General features: G+C 54.1%; 6 protein-coding genes across 6 annotated transcripts; 3 read left to right on the forward strand and 3 right to left on the reverse strand.

The window, feature by feature from the left end:
• Positions 1-1,429: 1,429 nt before the first annotated feature.
• VTS1 (Flap-structured DNA-binding and RNA-binding protein) lies at positions 1,430-3,368 on the reverse strand (the record flags this gene model as incomplete). The annotated part of the gene is made up of 3 exons (XM_051443615.1): positions 1,430-1,477; positions 1,535-2,817; positions 2,867-3,368. 3 exons carry the CDS (start codon positions 3,366-3,368, stop codon positions 1,430-1,432), a joined length of 1,833 nt encoding a protein of 610 aa, XP_051305110.1.
• A 1,847-nt stretch (positions 3,369-5,215) lies between these two features.
• J4E86_003060 (uncharacterized protein) lies at positions 5,216-5,788 on the reverse strand (the record flags this gene model as incomplete). Its single annotated transcript, XM_051443616.1, has 5 exons — positions 5,216-5,272; positions 5,324-5,384; positions 5,431-5,555; positions 5,610-5,680; positions 5,728-5,788. The coding sequence occupies 5 exons, from the start codon at positions 5,786-5,788 to the stop codon at positions 5,216-5,218; spliced, it is 375 nt and encodes a 124-aa protein (XP_051305111.1).
• Positions 5,789-6,189: 401 nt separating this feature from the next.
• VPS4 (Vacuolar protein sorting-associated protein 4) lies at positions 6,190-7,707 on the forward strand (the record flags this gene model as incomplete). Its single annotated transcript, XM_051443617.1, has 5 exons — positions 6,190-6,298; positions 6,353-6,379; positions 6,429-6,600; positions 6,651-6,983; positions 7,035-7,707. 5 exons carry the CDS (start codon positions 6,190-6,192, stop codon positions 7,705-7,707), a joined length of 1,314 nt encoding a protein of 437 aa, XP_051305112.1.
• A 662-nt stretch (positions 7,708-8,369) lies between these two features.
• On the reverse strand, positions 8,370-11,856 carry J4E86_003062 (uncharacterized protein; the record flags this gene model as incomplete). The annotated part of the gene is made up of 5 exons (XM_051443618.1): positions 8,370-8,577; positions 8,635-11,129; positions 11,177-11,352; positions 11,401-11,620; positions 11,674-11,856. The coding sequence occupies 5 exons, from the start codon at positions 11,854-11,856 to the stop codon at positions 8,370-8,372; spliced, it is 3,282 nt and encodes a 1,093-aa protein (XP_051305113.1).
• A 932-nt stretch (positions 11,857-12,788) lies between these two features.
• J4E86_003063 (uncharacterized protein) lies at positions 12,789-14,975 on the forward strand (the record flags this gene model as incomplete). The annotated part of the gene is made up of 5 exons (XM_051443619.1): positions 12,789-12,980; positions 13,029-13,424; positions 13,473-13,950; positions 14,000-14,094; positions 14,142-14,975. The coding sequence occupies 5 exons, from the start codon at positions 12,789-12,791 to the stop codon at positions 14,973-14,975; spliced, it is 1,995 nt and encodes a 664-aa protein (XP_051305114.1).
• Positions 14,976-15,746: 771 nt separating this feature from the next.
• Positions 15,747-16,254, forward strand: RPS26 (40S ribosomal protein S26; the record flags this gene model as incomplete). Its single annotated transcript, XM_051443620.1, has 3 exons — positions 15,747-15,897; positions 15,983-16,085; positions 16,140-16,254. 3 exons carry the CDS (start codon positions 15,747-15,749, stop codon positions 16,252-16,254), a joined length of 369 nt encoding a protein of 122 aa, XP_051305115.1.
• Between the last annotated feature and the right edge of the window lie 369 nt (positions 16,255-16,623).

Consider the following 16,623-nt stretch of genomic DNA (forward strand, 5'->3'; position numbering starts at 1 on the left):
GTTTTGATCCACAATATAGAGTACGTAAAACGTTCGCCTCCAACACTCTTCCAGTACAGCGCTACCGTCTCCATACGCTCGAGCAAAGTCTCTTTCGTTCATACGCAACTCTAATGCAATTGTGATAGCTTTATCCAGGTGCTTACGAGCCTCGGCTCTGGAAATGCTGTGGAACTCAGCGAGAGCAAATAGCAACAGCGCTTGAACATTGAATGGTGTATGCGCCAGGTCGGGCGACGTGACAGCTTCTAATGCTGTCATTTGATAGGGTTCCGATGGAGTCCAAGGGGCGTAGATTGATCCAATCCATTCCAAGACGGATAGTAGTGTGGTCATTCCATGGTTCTCGTGTAGGCGCCTGGCTTGCAGATAGTGGAGAGGCAGTACAACTGGCCATGAAGACCAAAAATATTCGAAGTACAAATCGATGAGTCGTTCATTGTCGACTTGGAAGATCATTCGATTTCGCTGGCTCTCGTTCCGTCCACGAAGAGGTATGGAAGAACCTGATGAACCGCTCTCAAAGGATCCCAGGCTAGATTGGTCGGATGGGGATGGCGCTGGTAACTGGAGTTTTCCGCTGGTCATGTTTTTGGGTTCTTGTTGCAGTCGTAGACGTCGCTCCGCAAGTGCAGCTTTGCTGAGACCTCCTCTTTTGGATTTTTGATAGATGCATTCTTTCCCGTCGCGCCTGCATCGGTTGCAGGCGGGTTGTGTGGAGTCACACTTTACGTGTCTATTGCGGCACTGGATACAGGCCAGCACTACTCGTTCAATTCGTTTCGGATCCGACGATAGCTCCATGGTTGGAGAAAAACGAGAGGAAGACCGTAGGTTGCGATGGGATCACGGCCGTAATTGGGGGCACCGCCAAAGGAGACCTTGCGCGCCAACCATGGAAGGTCAAAGTCAAGATAATCCAAAAATAATCATACATTCCGGTGAGTGGAAGACAAGCACGACGCGTAGGGCTGATCTGACTGGTTAAACAGCGTGTCAAGCTGGACGCCTGCCGACTCGGCAAGAGTCGGATGAGCATCAGCATTGGGGGCCGCTCCTTCTTCATTAAGACGTTACATTGAAAACCACAGATTCTCAACATGGTTTAGGCATGAACAGAAAGCGCCTGCGTGCCACACATTCAAGAATTCAACTTACATACATAGTGTCACTATTAATCCCGTACATTCGCAAGCCTTTCTACCCTACTACCATGAACTAGAAATAATCGCACTATAAACCCACAGTCAGCCTTCGTGATACGACAGGCCAACGTAGCAACATCCAAGTCTCTGGTCTCAATGCACAAAACATGTAATCATATGCGTTCCAGACCTGACGGCCAATAAACCGTACCAGCTGGGGTTGTCGCTTTTCGGTCGTATATCTATAATCGAAGGCGATGAAGCAGAAGAAAGAAGCCGCGAGCTTAACGCAGCTTGCCGTGATCTTGAGCCTCTTTGACTTGTTCAAAGACCTGCATTGTAATGTTAGTTATCGGAATTCATACAGTTATGGGAACGGCGTTGCATACCTTGAGCATCTTCCTACGTGCACCAAGCGCATTGACTCCACGCTTCTCCAAGCCTTCGTCATCGAGCTCGATAAGCTCCTGCCACTTGAGATCCTTCAGGTTGTCTGTGTACTTGTGCAGACGGAGACTCCGAAGCCAGTTGGGAATGTCCGAAAGCAGACCAGGGTCGGTAGGATCCTCCGGGGGCTTGGAGCTGCCGCGACGGCCTCGGGGAGATCGACCGCGATCAATGTTGTCACCGAGGAAGCCATGGCCTTCATTACTGCCGCCGGCAAGACCAAACTGAGCAAGGTTGAGAGCGCCCATACCGTTGTTCATCATGCCACCGCCGTAGTCAGCAGCCAAGAACCCATTAGCTTGAGGCGATGTGAAGTTGCCCATGGCGCCCATGCCCTGACCCTGCATTGCGAAGCCGGGGGAGCTGGGGCGAGATCGGCGGCCTTGCATAGCAGCCAATTGCTGGGCCTGAAGAGCAGCCGCTTGCTGTGGTGTCAATACTTGGCCAAGCTCGTTTGTCATCAGGATGTTTCCGTTGCCCATCTGAGGCATGCCGGGGGACATGGGTCCGTTGTCAGAAGATCGGGCGCGGCGGAATTTGCGTACATCGTCCAGCTGGATGCGGTTGTTGACTGTAGACAGCGCGGCCAGTTTCATAGCAGTAGCGTTCGCGACCATATCGGCCTGGTTGTTCGACTGTTGGAAATTGGCGACCATGGGAGTGCTCAGCTGGGAAGCCCAGCTTCCACCTGGGTTGTAAGAAGGCGAAAGGAGCGGCATGTTAGAGGAGTTGGCCTCGAGAGCGTTCAAGGTGGTGGTCTGGACATTGTTGCTATCGTTCTGGAGAGGAAGACGGGGAGATCGAAGACCGGCGGATGGAGGTGGCTGAGTGAACTGGCCCATCGGTGGCTGCTGGTGCTGCTGCTGGCCCGAAGACTTGGGACGGTTCGCGCCCTCGTTCCAGGGTGATGCTGGCGGAGCATTGTTCTCTCTCTTGCTGTCCTCAGGGGCGGAGATGGTGGGAGCCGCTAGAGAAGTACGATCTCCAACGGTGCTATTGCGGTTGGACGCCGGCGCAACACCAACAACGTCGGTGAACTCAGCCTTCTGCTTGGCGATGGCAGCCGCGGCGTCCGGGAACATGCGGTTGATCTGGGATGTCTCCAAGCCCGAGTTGCGTTTTCCAGCACCCGGGGATGGCGGCGGACGGCCGAGGCCCATGGAATGGCGGTTTTCGCCAGTGCCGAGCTTGCTCATGGCGTCGCTCAGTTTCTGCGTCATGGGATCTAGCGCTCGTCAGCATGGAAAGTAGCCTGTGAGTGTTGTCAAGCTCACCTTTCTCTCCAAAGTTGGCAGGGGACAGAACTCCAGACATGGGCACGTTCTTGGACATCTGCTGCAGGACTTGGATGAAGAAGCGAATCTGCACCTGTGTCGTCTGCTGGAGGAGAGCGTAGAGGGCTGCAGTTCTCTCGGCCTCACTAAGGACGCGGAACCACTGCTCAATAGCGCTCAGCTCGTCCTTGAAGTCCTGATCAAGAGTGGCTGTCGCCATCTCTTCGAGTGTGTTCTCATATTGGTCGATATCGGCGAGCCACTGCTGAGCAGCGCGCTCCATCTCATCCGGGTTGCCCGACTGCGTGTTGTTGCGCCCGAAGTAGATTTCAGACGCGGGACGAATGCCACGGTTGGCAAGTGGGGAGGGGAAGCCACCTAGATCAGCTGAGGCACGGAGGTGGTGGTTGGCGCCGAGGGAGGTTCGGGCTTGCGGGGGACGGAGCGAGCTGGAACCCTCGGGGGTGCTGTTCCTGTTGGCGGCAATGTGGCTGGCAGACATGGCGGCGGTGAAAGTGGTCGACTGCGGGTTGAAGTGTAGAGGGTGAAATTCTGGCAATTTGTCAGTACGGCCGGCCCAAGTGCTCGCAGACCGGATGCTGGCACACGTACAGTGTAGACTGGGCGGGAGCACGAAGGAAGGTATTGATGCTTGCACACGAGTCTTCTCCTGCAGTCCCAGCTGCCCAAAGTCAGTATAACGTCGGACGCTCGTAGGAGCGCGAACTTGCCTGTGCCTCAAAGGAGAGCTCGATGAGTTTCGCGGGAGGCTGACACTTGTGCAGGGATGCGGTCTGCTGCGATGCACAGGCAGGCCGGGCAATAAGAAGAGACAGCGTAATATATCAAGGTACAAAGAAGGGAAGCTCAGCGACAGGAGGTCGAGTGTGAAGACGGCCAGAGGAGTGTTCGCTGCCAGGAGTCCGTCGAAAAGCCCGCGGCGTTGGGTTAGCGCGCCCAATCACGGAACCCTGCGCAAGGCTGAAGCAACGGCTCGCCAGATCTAGCCTGGTCCTCAGCTGTTACAGATAGTCGCGGCATACGTGACTACAAGCCTTCTGTTTGGATGGCTTGCAGGGCTATCTCCGATTGTGTCAAGGGCGGCTGCAGCTGCCTGTGAATCCCTCGCCTCTCCCCATGGTACACCTCCACACGCCCACCCACCAGTTGACCGACTGTGGCACTGTGGCCGTTTCGAGTCGAGCAAACGCGTCGACAGCGTGCTAGCCACACGATAGCATAGACGGTCAGAAGCGCACCGTTTCTGTAACAGCTTCTGCGGTGCCGTGCTTCTTATTGGCGAGCCGCGCCGTCAAACGCTCCGAGAAACAAAAGGAATTCTTCCCGAGACGTGTTCATGCACTGCCCGCTGCTAACACTAGTCGTTCGGGTCCACGGATACAAAAGTTGTGCCTCTCCAGGTCGTGTTCTATCATTGCAGGAGCATCTGAGACGACCCACTGTTGCCTGATCCGACATCTGATGCCCGCAGGTACATGCGCTAACCTTTAAATAGTTAGCTGCGTGTCGTCAAACGTGCATTGATAGCGCTCCAACGCCCGCGAACAGGTGAATGAATGTAGGAACGATCCATTCTGAAGTGAATGAGGGTGAGTGATAAACATGATCTGATGGCGATTGATAGGGTGAAAAGGAGGCGCGACTAACTATAGGCAACATGGTCGACAACGATCTGTTTAACTTGCAGCTCACATGGTTCTAGTAAATACTCGCTAACAACTGGTTTTCTAGAATAATGAGTGATACACAAAGTCTAGTTCCTCTACCCCCTTGTAGGCTACAGGCATGTCGCTATCAATAATGATAAGCAGCTTTTGTTTCCGCGAATTACCAGTATCTGAAAAAGCTAAGAAGGCTACAGTGCCTGAACAACCTACAAACTGGACATCTTCAGGCAATGTCGACTTCGGGGCACCTGTCTGATTTTCTCTTGAATGGAGTGATTGATATGTCGGAAAGTAGTGATGAGGTGGATGAAGATAGTCTTTGAGTGTTGTAAGGTTAGAGTATTGGAGTGCTGGAATGCTGGGCTAGGCTGCGGCTGGATGCTCTCGCTCTTGCCATTAGGAGCGAGTTCTAGTCACGCACAAAGAATTTCCTTCACATACCTTTGAGTCCCAAATGCCCAGACGCTCTGGTGTTGGATGCGTTCCTCCTTGAGATACTGGGTGTAAGAGTCGGCGGCAGCGTGGCCGACAATAGTGCCGCACGCACCAGTTACCACGGAGCAGAAGAGAGCCTCACTGTGGAAGAATTTTGTACGAAGATGAAAGTGTTTCTCGGTGGAAATGGGTATCTTGTTGTTTTACATCTGCCGTGCTCCAAGTTTCATGATGATGCCGCTGCTTGCTGTGATTGCTGTGCTGCCGACTGGATTTGTATAATCTGATTTGGGCATTAGCAATCCGCGTAACGAGACACGTTCGAAAGACATACCTCGCCCTTGATCTTCTCACTCCTGTCCTGTATACCCTGTATCTGTTTCTCGATATCCTTGCTGCATCCAGTCAGAAGAGACTCGTCACGCCAACTGGCCCACTCACATCTGTTTGTCGATGAACTCGAGACGACCGTTGACCGACATGACTGCCTCCGTCTTGTCCTGCTTCAGCAGTACTGGGCCAATTTGTTTATAGATGTTTGCATCGTCGTCGAGGATGTCAAACTCCTGAGATGACGTCTTTCAGTATGTGATCCGAGACCAAGCGCAATCTCCGCATACCTTTTTGACGGTACTATTCTCCTGTTGTTGCGATTCGAGCTTCTGGCGAGCCTCTACTGCAGTTCCGAGCTCTGTTCCGAGATTAGCTACAGATTGACCATCTTTGGGCGCGGCTTACCAGCCTGGAGGCCTTGGTAGCTGTCAGACAGCGCCTGCAGCTTCTTTTGCACGTCTGCCATGGCTTTGGTGATGCTGAGTGACGCGTTCTGCAAAGTTTGGTGCAGTCTCGTTCGGAAGTCGCGAGTGGGATGCTGAACTCCCTCAATCCGGTTAGAAGCAACGCGGGGCTAGGTGCCTTGGCCGTACCTGGAGCGACGGGCACCTCTCGTGTACGACCGCAAAGCCCATTCACGCGAAACAATCTCGAGCGCACCCTCGCCTAAACATCGTCGATCCAAGCTGCGAATCCTTCCCTTGCCTCACATACTCGCCCTGGCCCCGCGAACCCACAGGCAGCCTGCACGCGATTGCCCCACTCAGATCGCCCTCCGCGCCCATACATCGATCAATCAACACACCAGCCGACGCGCGCTCCGAGAATCACGCTCGCGGAAGCCTCCACCGACCTCCGGCCTTCACAATGAGCAACGCCGACTTCCTCGGCCGGGCCATCGAGACGGTCAAAAAGGCAATTGAGACGGACACGGCAGGCGAATATGAGAAGGCGTATCAGCTGTACTACAGTGCTCGTCAGTGCCACAGGATAGAGACCATGTAAATATGGATGCTAACTTCATGCGCAGTCGAGCTGTTCATGCTCGCTCTCAAATGTACGTTGGTCGGATTTTGTAGATTAGCAAACATGCTGACGCTCAGTAGGGGAGAAGAACCAGAAGTCCAAGGATATGATCCGCGGCAAGGTAGCCGAATACATGGAGCGCGCCGAGAAGCTCAAACAACATCTGAACCAAAATGACGCCTCGAATCGCAAGAAGCCAGCAGCCATGGGCTCAAACGGCAAAGCAGCAGGTGGAAGTGGAAAGGGCGGAGGGTACATATCAAGTCTGCGCCTGCCGAGAGTTCGCAACTGACCTCTAACAGTGACGAGGACGAAGGCGAACAAGACGCCGACTCGAAAAAGCTCCGCGGTGCGCTCGCTGGAGCCATTCTATCCGAGAAGCCCAACATTCGATGGGAAGACGTAGCAGGTCTGGAGATGGCAAAAGAAGCACTCAAGGAGGCCGTTATATTACCCATCAAGTTTCCTCACTTGTTTACCGGAAAGCGACAACCATGGAAGGGTATCCTTCTCTACGGGCCACCTGGTACCGGTAAGAGTTACCTGGCAAAGGCGGTCGCTACCGAGGCGAACAGCACATTCTTCAGTGTCTCCAGTTCCGATTTAGTCAGCAAGTGGATGGGTGAATCAGAACGGTAGGTGAAACAGTCCACTTCGGCGCGACGCGGCAGCTGACATGATGTTAGACTCGTAAAGCAGCTCTTCGGCATGGCTCGCGAAAACAAACCCTCGATTATCTTCATCGACGAGATCGACGCGCTCTGCGGACCTCGAGGTGAGGGCGAGTCGGAAGCATCACGACGTATCAAGACAGAACTCCTAGTGCAGATGGACGGTGTCGGTAAAGATTCGAAGGGCGTACTTATTCTCGGTGCGACGAACATCCCATGGCAACTCGACTCTGCCATCCGACGACGATTCCAGCGGAGAGTCCATATCAGTCTGCCAGATCAGCCCTCCAGGATGAGGATGTTCGAGCTTGCGGTTGGCAACACACCTTGCGAGCTGAGCCAGGCCGACTACAAGAAGCTAGCCGAGCTTAGTGAGGGATACTCTGGGTCTGATATTTCGATTGCGGTACAAGACGCGCTCATGCAGCCTGTGCGACTTATTCAGACAGCAACACACTACAAGCCCGTCGAGGTAGACGGTCAGACAAAGTGGACACCGTGCTCACCTGGTGATCCACAAGCAGAGGAGAAGTCATGGACAGACCTAGACGGCGATCAGCTGCTCGAGCCACCTCTAAAGGTCAAGGACTTCGTCAAGGCGATCAAGGCTTCAAGACCAACTGTGAGTAGAGAGGATTTGGACCGCAGCGCCGAGTGGACAAAGGAGTTTGGTAGTGAGGGCGCGTAGACGAACCGTTTGTTGTCGTTTGAGGCGGTGCTGTATATCTTCGAGGCGCTTTTGGTGTTTATCTCCCCTTCTAGCATAGCGATCCCAGGCCGTACATGGACCGGCTGGCGTTGATGCTTCGAATACATGAGCAATTTGAGGCCTTTTCGTTCCATGATGCTACAAAGGCGATACTGCATACACATTCATATCTCGCTTTCAGATTCTCAGGATTGAGGTGAAGAAGATGTCATAGCGACTCGTGGCACTCTACGTGATCTCACACTGCAAAGTGAAGGTTCTTGAATAACGGTGGCTCATTTCTCGATACTAAGCTGGTCCAGCGTAGTCCATTCCATGGCACGATCGAAGTGGGTGAGGGGACGAAGGGGAAACTTTGGGGGAATATGTGTAAAACCGGACCGGACCTGACCTAACCGCCTAACCCAACCTGTCCTACCCAAAACAAGCACTCCACCGTGATAAAGATGCTTCTCTATACTTCGCCAGCCTTGTTACCAATGACGAGGCCCAGAGACCCTCACGTCATGCTCTTTCATCGTGTCTTCGTGCTGATGTCATGTCACAATTCCGAATCGAACGCCGCTCATGCATCGTGTCCCATGTGGATTCCCTTCCACAAGTCCATAAAGTTGACCATTTACGAACGGCCTAGTCAGCCTCTAGCTGAAGTAGGCTTGCGCAGTACGCTGCTGCTCTGGTGTCAAAGTCGCGGCAGCCTGGCCAAGATCGGTGCTGGTCGCCTGGATCAGAGCCTTCACGGATGCGACAACGCGGTTCGCGGTCTGTCCTTGCAGAGTTTCGGCCTCCAGGGCTTGCACAACGTAGTTGAAGACCTTTGCGGGTTGAGAGAACACAGCTTGGTTTTGTCTGAAAGATGTTAGTGTGGATCTCACGCATACGCGGCGTGGTGCTAGATTAACTTACTGTTCAATCAGCTGAGCTAGGAAGGCATAGGCGTATGGTGTAGCCTCTTCGTCGTTGGTGATGGGAAGTGTATCCATCCAGGCAGCGGCGACACTGTCCCAGTTTGCGACCTTGCTTGCATTGTAGTGTAGGATCTTGGCAATTGCAGCCGAAGCATTCTCTGTCGCGAAAATGTCGTCGTCCGCGCGAGCGTTTGGTCTCTGTGTAACCTGGAAGAGCGTCTCCAGGGAGGCCGCAACAAATTCGGACCAGTTCTCTCCACCCTTGTGAGCTGCAACACCAATTCCGTATACTGCTGCCTGGCGATTGGCAGGGACGTCGTCTTGCATACCATCGATGAGAGGTTGGATAATTTGGTCCTTGTATTGCCACGACTCTGGTCCACAGAACTCGAGCACATCGTCGTAGATGCAAATCGCCCACTGGCGTTGAGTGGGGTCTGGGTTAGCAGCGGACAAGCTATAGAATTGGGTTAGTTCAGCCCAGTAAGGCAAGAACGCTGTGCCCATGGTCTTGAAAATGCTGTGGAACGCCTTGTTCATGTCTGAGAGGAGCGTCTGGTCGTCTTCTATGGCAAACAACAGATCTTCCGAAGCTTCCTCACCATCATCATTCTCGGCCTGCTCCTCTAGACGTTCCTTTACGCGTACGTGGTAGTCTTGAAGCACGCTTCTAGCGGACTCAATGAAGGTCGTCATATGTGCGTTGGTGAGGCAGTTGCGGCCAATGCACTCTAAACACTCGTAGAAGCATTGGTACATCTCGGCGAGGGTATCAATGGCGGGCTCAGTGCTGAGCACTTCGAGGACACGCTCGACGGTGCGTCCCCACAGCTCGCTCAGTTGTGTAGATTCCGGACCGTGGGCCTTCTTGTACGCATTCAACAGCGCTGGAACACACTTGGCTGATGCCACTCGCACGGGGTCGTGGAAGAAGAAAGCTAGACCTGGGAGCGCGATCTTCTCCATGATGTCGTTGACGTAGGGCTCGAAAGCGTCCTCTAGAACTTGCGCGTAAATGACAATGAGCTCAATAGCCATGTGTTTGTCGTCAAGGATGCTGGTCTTGATTCCAATAACCTTGCCCTTGAGCGGAACCAACTCCCAGCCTTCTTCATCTTGGATCTGGGCAACTTGTTCCTCGTCGTCAAGAAGTTGGATATCAGCCTTGGCTCCAGCAAGCTCGGTCAGTGGTGGGATGACACCAGCAAGGAAAGGAACGAACTCCCGTCCTAGAACACGGCACATGCGGCCCCAGCAGTGGAGGAGATAGGATGCTTGCGGGTCATCGGCCTCGGAAACGCTGTTCTGGATCCGTCCGAGCAGCTGTACAAGGTTGAGTGCGTCTTGGCCCATACGGTCCTTGCCGACAGCGAGAGCGATAAGCGTCGCGCACTCCATGGCCTTGGCACGGAGAAGTCGGTATTCCTTGGACTGCTCCTCTTGTAGGACATTGAAGAGAAGAGGCATAAGCGTGTCGTAATACTTGGAGAAGGCAGCCTCTGCGGAATCCGCAACGGTGGCAATAGTAGACAGGGCCTGTTCCTGTACGAAACGCTTGGGGCTCTGCAGAAGCATGAGCAAGTGGTTAAGCAGCTGGTCGAGGTATGGCTCAAGGATGTTCTTCTCAGCCTCCTCGCAGAAGTTGACTAGAGCAGCAGCAGCGTGCGCCTGCACGCGAGGCTCCGAAGACTCCAAGACAGGGATGATGTTGGGGAGAACGACCTGGTGGTACGTCTCTTGCATGGTACCGGCAAAGTCAGTCGACATCTGTCCGACAGCATTGCAAGCGGCCCATCGCACTCGTGGATGGGGGTCTCGGAGCGCAGGCAATACGAGATCCAGGACTTTGTCAAGCTCGCCAACCATCAGCTCGCGACAACCCTCGGAGATGGCTGATATCGCCATGAGAGCAGCGTGCCTGTCGCGCCACGCCGAAGAAGTCATCATGCGCGGAAGCCAGTTGAACGTCGGAGGCAGAATGGCTTGTCCACCGAGCTTGTTTGCCAGGCGATCCATACACTGCTCACCAGCCACATGGTTCGAGTCGCTTTCTTCATCCAAGTCTTCTGACACGTTCCACTCCTCAGCATCGTCATCGTCAGCTCCAACGTCGGTCATCAAAGACAGACATTGAGTAACCATATCATTGGTGAAGTTGGCATCCTTCTTGCACATCAGAGGCGCGTTGTCCGCGAAGGTCGCCATGAGTTCCAACGCGTTCTGCCGAGCCGTCTCTCCTAGATCCTTGTCCTGGATAACGGAAATGCTGAACTGAACGAGGTCGTTGAACGGAGGCTTGAACATCTTGGGCGCAACTTCGGCAAGGTCAATGAGCGAGATGAGGGCCTTTGTGAGGAGCTCTGCATCGCCAGACTCCTTGATCGGGGGTAGAATACTGAGGATCTCTCCGACGAGAGAATAGTATTTGGACTGGGCCTTCTTGGTGATTGAGCGGAAGAAGGACGCGAAGGCTTCGACGGATGCGATTTTGACCTGTGAGATGTAAGTCGAGAGCTTCCAGGTGCATGCGGAAAACGAACCGATGTCTCGCTGTCGGCGAAGCCGCCCTTGAAAGCAGTTAAGACTACGTCCTCATGCTGCTTCTCGATGATCTGCGGGGTTGTCGAGAATATCCTGAAGGCGTTCTCGCGCTGCGCGGGGTCTGCGGACTGGCTTGCCTGGAACAACGCGCCCAGAAGCTCCGGCCATGCAACGCCTAGATGAATTTAGACATGATCCTGTAGTGTGTCCCGTTTCCTCGTACCTTCATCTGTGTGCTGACGTGCGAGTTCGGCAACAGCATCTCCAACCTTGGTGCGCACTGAGTTGTCCGTCTCGTTGGCGAGGCAATGGAGCAACTTCGCGCGTATGGCTTCGCGCTCGGGGGCGTTGAGGGTCAAGAAGAGGTCGGCGGTCTGGCCTGAGGGCGCCTTTCGCGGTTTCGACGACTGTCGCCTGAAGATGACGGCGGCGAACGTCCGTGTCTAACACAGCCTGTAAGCTAGAACCCAGGGTTTCTACCGAGCGGGACCCTTACTGAGGTATCCTGCGCCAGCTCGATCTGCTCCGAGAGGCCCATCAAGAGCACCTCGGGCCTCTGAGCAACCCACTCGTCATTCAACTGCTGCTCGGCAGCCGTGCGCTGAATGTTATCCGGCGACTGGAGGCCCTGCAGCAGGGTCGCCAGCGCCGTGTGGACCTCGGCGGGGAGGACAGACATATCGTATGCGTAGATTGGTAGTGGAGGGCAGCGGCCCAGGAAGCGTGGTGTTGTTCACAGGCAACAAGGGAATACGGTCGCTTGGTCCCTGGTAGTGCTGCTTGCGGAGCGCGTGTGACGTGTTGGAGCGCCTCTGCTGCAGTGGAACTATGCAGGACGGGGCAGCGTATATCTTGGTGCAGACACGATCTTTCGGCGGCAGAGACTGGTGCTTTGTGTGGTTTCGCCTCAAGTCATTGATCGATGTTTTGGTGGGGGAGAGTGTTGGCCCAAAAAAGTGTGTCACTCCACTCATTGGCCAGCTAGCGTATCCTTGAAGGCTACGGAGCCCTGGAGTACACCGACTCACGGAGCATTCACTGTATGGACCCTGTTGAAACCACCCAGCTGGCTCATATATACTTGAAAACACGATCGACACTGCAAATTCGGCGTAATATCGTGTATACTCTTAGTGAAAGGAAAGATGAATCAATACACGGCTGGGTGCATCGCCAGCCATCCTGTTCATGAGAGATACCATGCGCGTGACCTGCCACGATAGGAGTAGGAAAACCTTGATCTAGCTTCAAGTACGGAACCCCGAAACCTACAGCAATGCTAGATCCTTGAATCTGTTTACTTTGTTGTAGTAGGCTGTATAGGCGCTGTCTAGGTACAGCCGTCTTCAGAGTAAGCTCCTCCGAGGTTAGATGCAAAGCCCAGGCAGTAGGACAGACCAGATGGAGCCAGCGCCCGAGCTAAAATTCTGGTCTTTTGCAGGCAGTCGCCCGTAGGCCGAGCAGGCGCATGTGCAATGGCAGCAGGCCAGGGGAAGAGCGGTCTAGCTAGCCTCGTCGCTTGCGCCTTCTGCGTCTACCCTGGCAACCACGACTTTGCTTCTATTGACCCCTCACCAACAACCCGACTTCCACGTCTCGGTCAAAAGCAACATGTCGCATACGGGGACTATGCGCGGTACGCCCAAGCCCAAGAACCAGCACCCGCCCCAGCAATTCCCCCACAGCCCCTCGGGAATCCCGCGACCAGCAGCTCTCGAGACGCATGCTTCTCATGTTGCCCAGAGCGATGCGGGCGGCTCTTCGCTCAGCGCCAGTCGTGCGAAAATGTCGAAGCGCGACGACGTAAGCTGCCCTGCTCGCCATGGACTGCCACATACTCATGATGCCTAGGCCATCCGCCGCAAGATCGAAACCGACCTGAACAAAAAGAAGAACCCCAGCGGCCGCGTGCGACCCTCCAAGAAAGCCCCGCCCGGCACTGTCCTCGCCTTGAAGCCCTCCCCCGCGCTCCAGATCAAGCCCTCCACCTCAGTCGCCGAGGCTGCGCAGTTGATGGCAGCTAAGCGCGAGGATTGTGTCCTAGTTACCGACGACGATGACCGTATTGCGGGTATCTTCACGGCCAAGGATCTGGCCTTCCGCGTCGTTGGCGCCGGCATCAAGGCTCGCGATGTCACCATCGAAGAGATCATGACCAAGAACCCCCTCTGCGCAAAGACCGACACAAGTGCGACCGATGCTCTGGATCTCATGGTCAGGAAGGGCTTCCGCCACCTTCCCGTCATGGTATGTTGGGCTATAAATATGCGTCGCGGGTGAACTGACGTGGGATAGGACGAAAACCACGACATTTCCGGTATCTTGGACATCACCAAATGTTTCTACGACGCCATGGAGAAGTTGGAGCGCGCCTACGCTTCCTCGCGCAAGCTGTATGATGCTCTGGAGGGTGTGCAGGCCGAGATGGGCTCCAGCCAGCCGCAACAGATCATTCAGTACGTCGAGGCTATTCGTCAGAAGATGTCTGGTCCTACTCTCGAGTCTGTCTTGACTGGCCTGCCCCCAACAACCGTATCCGTGCGCACTTCTGTCAAGGAAGCTGCGTCACTCATGAAGGAGAACCACACAACCGCTGTTCTGGTGCAGGACAATGGCTCAATCACCGGCATCTTCACCAGTAAGGACGTCGTCTTGCGTGTGATTGCCGCGGGGCTCGACCCGATGACTTGCAGTGTCGTACGAGTGATGACTCCGCATCCCGACTTTGCGCCTATGGACATGAGCATCCAGTCCGCTCTGCGCAAGATGCATGGTAAGTGGTCCAAATCTACAGCTCTTCGAATAATTGCTGACTATTGCAGATGGTCACTACCTCAACTTGCCTGTCATGAGCGACGCAGGGGAGATTGTTGGAATGGTCGATGTTCTCAAGCTGACTTATGCCACTCTTGATCAGGTACGCCCACTCCTGCTTCTCAAAGTATCATTGCTAACTCCTTGAAGATCAACAACATCAGCACGACCGACAGCGAAGGTCCCGCGTGGAACAAGTTCTGGCTGTCTCTGGACAACGAGACTGAGTCGATGATGTCAGGCGAGGGTGGGAGTCGCGTCCACGACCATCGCTCATACGTCTCCCATCACGATCGCCCCGGTCTAATGGACCGTGGCGATAGCGTACTACCCAATGAGTCTGCCTCTCATCACGGGGACTCACCAGACGCATCTGCTGTCGCCAGTATTCCTCCCTCTCATATGGAGGACATGCCGTTCCCTTTCAAGTTCAAAGCTCCAAGTGGTCGCGTTCACCGTCTGCAGGTCGTTGTATCTGCTGGTATTGAAGAGCTCATCCACAATGTAGCGAACAAGCTTGGAGGAGAAGTCGAGGCCATAGGAGGAGTACCGAGCTTTGATGACGGCAAGGTTTCCCGGGGTGGCTTCGCTTTGAGCTATCTCGACAACGAGGGAGACACAATCTCCATCACCACCAACGACGATCTCGTTGAGGCTGTCAGTCTATCCCGCATGGCACATCGCGAGAAGGTAGATCTCTTTGTGCACCATCCTGAAAAGGCACCAATGTCTGCCGAGGTCAACCCACAACCTGCACTGCCCAAGCCTGTCACACCGCCTGAGTCGTCTCTTCGCGAACGTAGACAGTACTTTGATGAAGAGGAAGAGAAGCCTAGATCACGAGGCCGTAATCAGCCAGTACCTATCTCACAACAGCCGGAGATCATCGCTGGTGTACCGAACGATCTTCTCCTTCCTGGAGCTATCGGTGTACTAGCTGTTGTCATCGTCGGTGTGTTTGTGCTTGGCCGCGCCAGTCGGTAAGATTTGGGTGGACGTTAGGTAATTTGTGTTGGAGTATGAGCGAGAATGCATTGTTTCCTTTGTTGTAACCTGATATCCCATAGATCCCTGGGTGTTTCCTAGCAGTTTGGCAGTCAAGATTGAATACATTTTACTTCCACCTCCTACAAGGAAAATTCTAAACAAGTCTACAGCCTACATTAAGATGAAAACATGCAAAGTAGGCAACCTGACGAGAACGTAGGCTCTAGGGTGTGCCAAGTTCAACTATGAGTAGTCACACGTCCCACAGAAATACGCTGTCGTTATGCTTCCTTTCATGAACACCGTTGAAGTCCTCAAAGAAGTAAAGAACAGCCAACAGCATGCTCATGATGTCCTCGAAGCTTTTATGACGGCGGGGGAAGAACTTCGGGTAGTCGGTATAGCTAGTAGTGTAACATACTGGTCATTGTATGATTGCCCAAGCGCCCCGTTCAAGAGTTAACGCGTATACCAACTTCCAAAGGTGACATTAAGAATGATAGTGAAATCTGCCATGCCTTCAGACATTGTTTTACTTTTACAGTGAAGCTGCGCGAAGGGTGCTTGGGTCGTTGCGGCTAGCGCGGTACGCCAAGAGATAAGATTAGATCCGCTTAAGCGAATTTCGTCGACACAGTGCGCGACGTCAGGAAGGAACGACTCTCACGACAACACCCCCACCGCTGACTTCTAGATACATCTTCAGTACGCTCCCCGTATTCCCTCAACCCAAAACTCCGCTCACACAACTCGATAGAATCAGCAGCCATGGTTAAGAAGCGAGCGTCCAACGGCCGAAACAAGAAGGGTCGCGGCCACGTCAAGCCCATCCGTTGCTCCAACTGCTCGCGATGCACACCCAAGGACAAGGCAATCAAGAGATTCACCATCCGCAACATGGTTGAGTCCGCTGCCATCCGTACGTCTCCCGGACACGCTCGCACCGCGTCACACTACACAACAGAAGGGGCGGCATTGGGGAATTGAAGACTAACGCCACGCAGGTGATATCTCCGATGCCTCCGTATTCCCCGAGTACACCGTCCCCAAGATGTACCTCAAGCTCCAGTACTGCGTCTCCTGCGCTATCCACGGCAAGATCGTCCGGTACGTTGAGCCCGCACGAGGATTCGGTTGAGCCCATGTCTAACACACTCGCAGTGTCCGCTCGCGCGAAGGCCGCCGCAACAGGGCCCCTCCCCCAAGGGTTAGGTACAACAAGGACGGAAAGAAGATCAACCCCAACCAGGCCGCTGCTAAGACTACCACTGCTTAAGTGGAGTGTGGTTCGAAAACGGAATGATCATGGCGCTTGGTGTGGGGTCTTAAGGTTCTTTCGGAATGTCATACTGGAAAATGCATGATTCCAGAAGGAAGGGCAGGCTAAATGACGAATCATGGTTAATGCTCGCTCGGATTGCCTGCCTAAGCAGCACCGAGAGCTAGCTATGAACTTGTAAACGAATATCCAAGTCGACTTGCACCAAGTCTACGTCTGCTGCGGTGATGTTATGTTGGGAACTGACTACGCATAAAGTCCTGATGATCGGGCTCACTCTGCGTTCGCAGTGGGTATGCAACCTAGATGGCATTCCAAACATGATGAGGAACTGCAATATCCCATGCTCCATTTCGCCAATTCAAG

This window comes from Alternaria arbusti, assembly GCF_024043155.1.
Source record: "Alternaria arbusti strain BMP 1465 chromosome Unknown scaffold_3, whole genome shotgun sequence".
NCBI lineage: Eukaryota > Fungi > Ascomycota > Dothideomycetes > Pleosporales > Pleosporaceae > Alternaria > Alternaria arbusti.